Source organism: Lontra canadensis, unplaced genomic scaffold (genome assembly GCF_010015895.1).
Source record: "Lontra canadensis isolate GAN:19392208 unplaced genomic scaffold, GSC_riverotter_1.0 scaffold35, whole genome shotgun sequence".
Classification (NCBI taxonomy): Eukaryota; Metazoa; Chordata; class Mammalia; order Carnivora; family Mustelidae; genus Lontra; species Lontra canadensis.
This window is the reverse complement of record NW_022631029.1, coordinates 14,664,386-14,673,818: the sequence shown is the minus strand read 5'-3', so window position 1 is coordinate 14,673,818 and position 9,433 is coordinate 14,664,386. Positions and strand designations below refer to the sequence as shown.

Below are 9,433 nucleotides of genomic sequence, written 5' to 3'. Positions count from 1 at the left end.
CTTGCACATGCGTGCACACACTTTCTCTTTCTAAAAAAAAAAGAAAAAGAAAGTGAAAAAAGAAACAAGAACAACAAAATACCCTAATAAAAAAAATGGGCTAAGCACATGCTATGGTCTGAATGCGTGTGTCCCGCCAAAATTCATATGTTGCATTCCTAATACCCTATGTGATGGTATTAGGAGGTGAAGGCCTCTGGGAGGTGATTAGGTCATAAGGGTGGAGCCCCCATGAATGGGATTAGTGTCTTATAAGAGATCCTGGGGAGTTCCCTAGCTCCTTCTGCCACACAAAGATAAGGAGAAATCTGCCACCTGGAAGAGAGCCCTCACCCAACCATGCCAGCGCCCTGATGACAGACTTCCAGCCTCTAGAACTGTGAGAAATAAGTTTCTCTTGTTTACCAGCCACTCACTCTGTGGTATATTGTTAGAGCATCCTGCACAAACTAAGACAGACATAAACCATCATCTCACAAAAGATGGAACACATATTGACCAATAAACGTGTGAAGAAATCAATCCCCAACTTTACTTGAAGGAATATAAAAGAAGTGATAAGATTCTTTCATCCAGTATGAGCCAACCACTGTTTTTGGATGCCAAGGAGTGAACAAAACAGACAAAAATCCTGGAGATTGAAAACAGACAATAACAAACAAACATAATAAACAGATACATAATGTAAAAAGGCAAAAGGCAGTAAACAGGAGAGGTTGAAATTTTGTTCATTCCACTCAGTGAATTTATCACTCTGAAGTGACCGTGTTCATTACTGAGATCTAGCACCTAGAACGGTGTGTGGCACATACTAAGTGCTCTATAAAATTTTGTTGAATGAATATATGAGAAAATGTTTCCTGGCATTTTTTAGGGAAATTCTTTCCTACGTTTTATTTTCATCTACCATCTACATATAAAATGGTATTGTGTAAGTCCAGATAAAGTCAACTCAGACAGAGTAAAGATATTGCAATGTCCTTGGTGATCAAGAAGAAATCCGGGACTAGATTTGTGCTGGCATGTGCTGTAGCATCATTGTCACCTGTGTCTTGAGGGCACTGATCTTTGGGGGTAAGGATATCAGGATCTCCACCTCCGGCACTGATGAGCCAGCTTACCTGGCTCACCTATTTCCTTTTTTCCATTCTTCTCTCAAGTTAACATATGAGATAATTTACTCACTTATAATTACTCATAATTATTGTTTGCTCCCCACCCCCACCTCACCCCGTACCATTTGAGTTTCATGAAGGCAAGGATCCTATTCTGTTATTTCTGGTACTGAGTAGATGCTCAACCAATAGTGGAATGAATGGATGAATGAATGAATGTCTCAAAAGAGAGAAAGGAATCTGGGAAGGTCTCGAATTCTCGCTCTTCCTCCAAGTCTTGCCAGGGTAAGTTCACCCCCTCTTTGCACAGTCTACATTCCAGGACACTAGAGACAAAGCCTCCATGGGGCATAAATATTTACTAGTTTGTTCATTCTCAGAATGACTTTACACCTCTGTTTACACACCCATCCTTCTGTGTGCCCATTGGTGTTTTGTATGTGAATCCTTTGTTCATTCTAGAGGTTGCTTAAGGAGGAATTTAGATTAATATCTGTGACATCATGATAGGACAAAATGGGATGAAGTTGAGCTCCGTTCTGTAGAGACTTTTTTCTCTGTAAGTGGAGACTACTTTTCCTCTTCCTGAAGAAAAATCTGGTAGCTGTTTAAATACTGGAGGAAGCTGAGCTCTTAAATTTATCATCAGGAAGGTACTGGGAAAAGGGAGGCAACAGAGTACAACAGCAGTAAAAGTACCACACGTTTTGAGGGAGTGCCTACTTCAAAATTTTCCCAGTTAGCAGCTACATTTCTCTCTTACTTTCAAATTTTCTTAGGATGATGAAATGAAAATACTCGGTTCTTGGTTATTTTTCACAAATCTTATTGTCTTCATGAAAACTTCCCAGCCCCTTAAAAAATCCACAGAGGGAAATTCTTCTTTAGAAAACACAGTAAATCATGCTCTTTTCTTTGAAACAACTGTGGTAGGAAAACAAATTCTTCCCTTTAGTTTGAAGAGTCATGTTTTTAAGTTGCTTGATGGTGGTTACATCTGATCTTCATATAAACTTGTATCTCTCTCATTTTTAAAAGGAAAGATGAGAGAATGGAATTAGCTCATTAATTATTTAAAATACTTGGTGCAACTGTTCCTTATGAATTAATCCGGGCACTTGGAAGACAATTACACTCAGTGTTAATAACATTGCCAACCTTTTCCAGTATGCTGCACTCCAAATACTATTGTGTTTTCATTGACAACATTCACTATTACATATGCATATGAAAAACAGGCATTTTTCATCGGAATTACCGTAATAGCATTAAGAGATTATTATTTTTTCCAATTTCCTTGGAAGAAAATTCACTTAAATTAGATTATTTATTACTTGACTGCTCTCCTATGTTTAGGTAACTGGAGTCCATGAAAGTATAAACTTCAGAATAAAAGGCATGATTTTATACATTAATGATTTCAAATAAAAGAGGAGTGCTAGTTTGTGCATCACTTCTTTCGAGAAAGTTAAGTCTGTGTTCTGCTTAGGAGAGATAACACTTTTTGTCCCTATAGGTGGCCCCCCTGGTGTAGCCATTAGTTGCTAATTACTTGCAAACAAATAAACAATTAACTCCTCAAGCTGCTGGCTGGGTGAGTGTTCATTGACATGCTAAAACTTTCTAAGACAGGATTTTAATTAGTGACGTTCTAAATCCAGCCCCCTTGTCTGCGGAGCCATAAGGTGAACTACAGGAAGATCCCAGCCCCGTACACATGGGGCAGAGCCAGCCAAGAGGCAGGGAGAGGCCAGAGCGGTCGTTCCGGGCAACCCACTTGAGGATGGCTCCCAGTCTTCCGGAAGGTGCTCGGCTTGGGGAAAGCAAACCCTCGCCCTGCTCCTTTTCCATTGAGAGCATTTTAGGACTGGACCAGAAGAAAGACTGTGTTCCTTCAATGAAACCCCACAGGCCCTGGGCCGACACCTGCGGCTCCTCAGGTACGCGACCGCTTGGTTTTTAAAATTCTTTGTTGTTTTCGTCGGCAGCGTTTATTTTGGTCTTTATTCCATAAAACACAGAGTTGGAGAAAAACTACAATTTCATCGAATTACATAACTCCAGGATGAGGACTTTGAATGCCTCCAGCTGAGTTCTATAGGAGATAAAAAGAATTATCAGCCTTAGATCCAAGTGGGTAAAGTTCATTCACAAGAAATGACAAGAACCTGCATTTATTTCATAAGGTCTTTTATTTCACACATCAGATATTCTATGTTTTCAGTGAAAATTTAAAAAAAAAATTAAATTTTTTCACTGAAAAAATCAGAAACCAAAATGTTCTCTAGCACCAAGGCAGGATCTTTATTTTTGTTTGCTTCTTAGTTTTTGGTTGATGGGAAGTCGGTTCTCTTGTAAAACAGAATTCCACTTGGAAAATTAAAGGCAAGTTCCTGATATTACTTCTTCTAGAACTTGGTAGAATACAGGATTGAACATCTAAGATGGAATATATTTTTCTGTTGTTGTTGTTGTTGTTGTTGTTTTTCAACAGTCTCAGGAACTAATTTATTTCTTCGTTGCAGGAGTTTTCTAATTATTTTTCTGTTTTTAGGGAAAGATGTTAACCTACGTGTGCATATCCCAAGCCTTCCCAATGGGATATCCTTCCCTCATACTGTGGATCACCCAGTGCCAGAAGAAAGATTTTTGAAATACGAAAATTACTTTTCAGCCTCAGAAAGACTGTCGTTGAAAAGAGAGCTGAGTTGGTATCGAGGCCGGAGACCCAGAACTGCTTTTACTCAAAACCAGGTGGGAAGTTTTTTTTCAACTAGTAATGATAATATAAAAAACTAACTGACACCCTATTGAGCAAAAACCCAATCACTTTGGGATCTCTTGTTATGAAACAATGACTTTCTGGAGTTGTTTTTTTTAAACAGTTTCTGGATAGTCATTTTTAAAAAAAGATATACATTAATTGCCTAAGATTTAAATGCAGTCGTTTTGCGATATGAAGTCCATTTTATGATAACATACCAATATCAACATTTTATATTACTATTTCCTTATTCTTAGATTGAAGTGTTGGAAAATGTCTTTAGAGTTAACTGCTATCCTGGCATTGACATCAGAGAAGACTTAGCTCAAAAATTGAATCTAGAGGAAGACAGAATCCAGGTAATTTTCAAATTTAGTTGTTACTTGTTATGATTGAAATGTTAATAATAATAAAATAATGTTTCTGAGATCTGTGGTATTTTTCCTTAATTTTAGATCTGGTTCCAAAATCGGCGTGCAAAGCTAAAAAGGTCCCATAGAGAATCACAGTTCCTAATGGCGAAAAAAAATTTCAACACGAATCTCCTGGAATAGATAGAAAACTAAACATGTGAGTTTTCTTACAATTGCGGAACATGAAGAATCAATGGAAATATCAAGTGTTAAAAATGTGATGTTTTCTTTTCTGCATTTAATCTGAGTGTTGTCATTTTTTCCCTAAAATATATTGTAAATATTTACTGTTATAACATGGTACCTATTATACTTGGGCACTTTTAGTTACAATAAAGGCCTTTCCTATATATTTTAATAAAATTTTCAGAAAAAGCCAGCTATTTTTTAAGTGAATTTAATCTAATAAATGTTAAGCAAATTTAATCTAATAAATTAGTTCGGTAAAATCAGCAAACTCATGACTAGGTGATTCCACAAGCTGGATTCAATTTACAAAATAATTCAAGTAAAATAATCTGAAGAATGGCACAAAGATATGATCTGTTTCAATTACCTTTCTTCAAGTGCATTTTGAAACAGGATTATTAGTTTCTCTTGATTTCTGGCATAAAGCAGCAAAAATTTCTCACCATCTATCAATACAAATCCTTCTAGCATGCCAGTTTCAAGTTTTGTTTTGTTTTTTTTTTAAGCAAAATCATTATGGGGAGGTAGAGATAGAAAGGTATCAGTCATCATATTCATACATACATTGTAAAGATTCTAACTGGAAATAAATGCAAAATTTTAAAATATTTTCCTAGTTATTTAATGTTGTGTTTTACTTTCATTCATTAAAGTAATAATGATCATCTGGCTTGTATCTGTTTCTAGTTTAGTGATTTCTACTCAACAGCGTATTTTGTTATTATAATAAATCAGAGAGAGAAGGTGGAGTAACTGAACTGCCCTTTGTATGCACTAGGACTTTGTTGCTGGAAATAATCAGGGCACTTGTTTGGGAAAAAAAGTATGTATTTTCCCTGCATTTGCCATTGTACTTGCCTGTTAAAGATGGGAACAGGTAAGATGCATCACAAGAAGGAAATCCTACCACTGGATGTCTGAGTATTTGTTTTCTAGTTAATTAGTGGAAGACCCAAGTGGCTGTTCTTTTTGAAATGTTTGCTTGAGGACTTTGACTTGGTCTCCTGGAAACTGTATTTCAGCTGCGCTCATTGAGTTGAATTCTCCCTTCCCTTCATCTTAACTGCTCCTCTGTCCTCTTCTCTCCCCGTGGAAGGTTCTTGTGGAATTATTGAGTGTCTACCCACTAGACACATTTTTGTTTACTTGTTTGTATGAGAAAGAGGAGAGGGAGTTTGCATATTATCACTGAGGAAAAGTGAGGTGACTCAGATTTTAGAGCTTTTAAAAATCATTTAGAGATAGAGAGAGCTCTGTCCCAACTGCTGGTCAGCAATCTACTGGTTGTATTCTGTTTCACGGTTGCCGAGATGGAGAGAGAGGAGGAAAAGAAAGACAGCAGGGCAGCAACTGGAAAACCAGAGTCACTAAGTATTTTCCGAGGAAGTCAACTATCAGACTGGGCCATTTTTTCCAATATAAAGAGCTGCTTTCACTGATAGAAAATTTGAAACACTGTTTATGAATTATGTGAGTAAAAATCTGTCTACCAGGAGCTTTCTCTGCTCTTCATTAGGTGAGTGAAGTAACGTAAAATTGGAGGACTGGAAGTCACCAAGAGCCGGTTGGAGGGGAAAGTATCATGCAATGGATAGGCTTTTTCCCAACAGTCTTTTATTTTTATCTCCAAGGTCATATTTACATATTGCAAACAATTCAAGTAGCATAAAGATAGAGGCAAATCTCTCGCAAACCTCATCTTTCACAGATAACCATCATCAAGCATTTTTATCGATATTTTGTATATGAAAGCATGTACATATATATACATATATACACACGTGTATATATTTGTTTTTTTTAAATTTTATTTATTCATTTGATAGAAACAGAGAGGACAAAAGGGGGAGCTGCAGGGGGAGAGGGAGAAGCAGTCTCCCCACAAAGCAGGGAACCCCATGTGGGGCTTATCCCAGGACCCTGGAATCATGACCCAAGCCGAAGGCAGACACTTAATGAACTGAGCCACCTAGGCACCCCTGATGTTGTTATTTTCTTGAATGTCATCACATTTGACATTCTGTGCATCTTTTTGACATCTTGCCATGTCAGACATCTAGCTCTATTTCCTTTCTAATGTTTGGTTAGTTTAGGATAGGATTTTAAGTCCTGCACATAACAAACTATTTAGATTTTTCAGACAGTAATCATATCTAGATTTTAATTTATCTAGAATTTAATTAAACCTAACCTAGAATGAAATGAAACCTAAATTTCTGAGGAATGGGAGGATTCTGTATAAGATGATAGACTTTGGGAAAAAAATGAAACATTACTAACACTGACCAACAATTAGTAATGCACTTAAATTTAGTTTTTAGTTATAAAAACTGATCATACTTATAAAGAGTATGGGGAGGAAAGAAGCCTAGAAACTCTAGAATATCATTATCTCAGTATTTTCCAGTGACACTTTAATATAACTGATTGATGGGAATCTAAATTCCAGTTTTATCTATAATTGAAATAAGTTGTGTTTACAACTGAGGTTACATATTTCTAACTGAAATCATTTATAATGGCAATGATACACCTATAACAAACAAATCACATTTGGAAGTCAGAAAAAAATTAATACTAGAACTTGCGATAATAAAGAAGCAACTATGAATGTAATATGCACATTCTTTTATATTTTCAACCTAACATCATTAAATATTATAAAGTGACTCTGTAATATATAAGCATATTCAAGAAACAGGATAATATATAAGATCATTAGCGTATTTCCCCCAAAATCATTTCCAAAACTTGAAAGATAGAGTCCGATCTTGTTAAAGGAAATAATGAGTCAGCAACTTTTTTTTTAGCAATTGCAATTGCTAGAAATTTGTAGTGAATATAATGATATTCAAGGGGAAAAAGTGAACTTTAACTCTGAGGAAAAATTAAGCAAGATGGAAATGGGAATGAAAACCCAAGATAAAATTATCTTTCCCTCAAAACACATGGGCTCTAATCCACAGCTTATCTCTGCTCCTGGTAATTCCAAGCCTTTGTCTCCATTAATGCCCAGGACAAGGTGAACAGTAGTAACAAATCAAACTAATGCAGTCAGGCTAATACCTAGAGCGTCTCTATTATCTGACCATTGCCTAAACAAGGTTATTTGGTCTCCTGTCATGGCATTTGTCTCTTGGGAAGCCAGCCAGACAAAGCCCATGGCTAGAGAGTGCTGGTGGAAACAATGGCTGTGTGTGCTGGTGGTCAACTTTTGAGTTAATCAGTGTTAATAGCTGCTTTCACTCCCTGCATCTTATCACACATCACACAAATAGCATAAATCCCCCATTACAGAACCCAACACAGAGCATCAATCTAGCCCTTGTTTTTACTTCTAAAGGCAGGGAGCTGGGTGCTAGTCCTCTTACTTGATGTGGAACGCAAACCAAAGTATGACACGCAACTTGCTATCTTCATTTCACTGAGCCCCATGGGACTAAAAACCTTTTTGTACCTTCGGCTAAATGTAAACCTCACTTTCAATGTTCTGTCTCCTGCTGGAGCAGCAGTCCACAGTTGCCGAGCAGCCAAGGCAGCTCTGGGTGGCTCCCACCACTCCACATCTCAGTAAACTCACTCCTGCTTCCCACTTTCCTCTCTCTCGATTTCTTATTCCCATCCTTTTCCTTTTCCCCAGCAAATGCCTTGGGAAACTTGTCGGTGTCAACAGGCATTATGGAATCCCACAAATGAACCTCCAGCCTAAATAGTTTATTGCTTGCCTTCTGTCCAGTAAAGAGTTCCCAACATTTAGGGATTTCATGTCCATTCTCTTCTTCCAGGCATCTTTGGATGGTCCACTGGGCATCTCCTTTTATGAGTGGGTGATTTCAGTGAAGCAAATGATACCATAGTTTATGTCCTACTTACCACATTGTAAGCACACAAAGAGCCATGCACCTGTTATATCTGGTGTTGGTCAAGAAACTGCCTAACACTGATGTTACAGGGTACAACCCCTATCTGATGGTGTGTGGAGCCACTTGAGCTCTTGAGTTCAGTGAAGTCATCAGTCAAAAATTCCTCAATGGAAGCAGCTTAGCAATGTAGTCCAGAGACTGAGCTAGAATCTGGTCACCCGGTCACCAATAGGTATTTTACCCTGGGCCAGTTATTCAACCTTTTTGAGCCTTGGTTTCCTCATCTATAAAATGGGGATAAAAAAGGACCTATTTCATAGAATCATTGGGGAACCGAAATGAGATAATGGATGAAGCTTAGACTAATGCCTGGCACATATAAAACACTCAGGAAATGTTCACTCTTAAGATAAGAATGTGCTGGGGAATATAGAAGAAGTAAAGAAAGTTGTGTGTAACAGTGTTATCATGTCTGGAACAACATGTGACGTATAGTGGGTTCTCAATCAGCAGTCAGAGGACAAGTGAAAACAGTTCTTGGTCTCTAGGAGCTCACCACATGGTGGAGGGAAATGGTTGAACTGTTTAACAGTTATTTGACAAATATTTGTCCAATGTCTGCCATGAGCCAGTCACTCTGTGACTCTGGGGATAGAGTGGTGAACAAGTTAAACAAGGTTTCTGCTGTTTGGGAACTTAATATACCCATTGTCTACCAAAGTCATGGCAAATAGTTGACCTACAATACATGATGAATGAATGAATGAATGAGAGAGATAGTAAGAAAATAACACATAGAAGCATAAAATTTAGGCCTTAATTAGCATATGCAGATGGTTACGACTACTGAGGGCTATAGGAGGGGGTGGACGAGCATACGTAAAGACCAACTCTCAAGTCGTTGCCTCTACATGAATATACCTGGATAAAGGCTAAGACTTAATATGGGCAGGAGCTGGGTGTTGGTAGAAAGGGGTTCCTGGTGAGAAACAACATGTGAGAAGCCTCAGAAGGGGAAAGCAAGAATGGGGGCCTCCCTATGGTGGTGGGTGCCTGTTGGCAGGGCCAGCCTTGTGGGCATGCAACCCC

The 9,433-nt window shown here is 37.9% G+C and overlaps 1 protein-coding gene across 1 annotated transcript; it reads left to right on the top strand.

Moving 5' to 3' along the window:
• Window positions 1-2,832: 2,832 nt before the first annotated feature.
• Window positions 2,833-4,437, top strand: HESX1 (HESX homeobox 1). Its single transcript, XM_032868534.1, has 4 exons — window positions 2,833-3,055; window positions 3,790-3,869; window positions 4,137-4,238; window positions 4,335-4,437. Exons 1-4 carry the CDS (start codon window positions 2,833-2,835, stop codon window positions 4,431-4,433), a joined length of 504 nt encoding a protein of 167 aa, XP_032724425.1. The 3' UTR covers window positions 4,434-4,437.
• Window positions 4,438-9,433: the final 4,996 nt, after the last annotated feature.

Excerpts from the sequence above, each read along its gene's own strand:
- HESX1 (XM_032868534.1), top strand. The coding sequence starts at position 2,833 with ATGGGGCAGAGCCAGCCAAGAGGCAGGGAGAGGCCAGAGCGGTCGTTC. Across the intron at positions 3,870-4,136 it reads CTGCTTTTACTCAAAACCAG|ATTGAAGTGTTGGAAAATGT; the intron begins GTGGGAAGTTTT and ends CCTTATTCTTAG. Across the intron at positions 4,239-4,334 it reads TAGAGGAAGACAGAATCCAG|ATCTGGTTCCAAAATCGGCG; the intron begins GTAATTTTCAAA and ends CCTTAATTTTAG.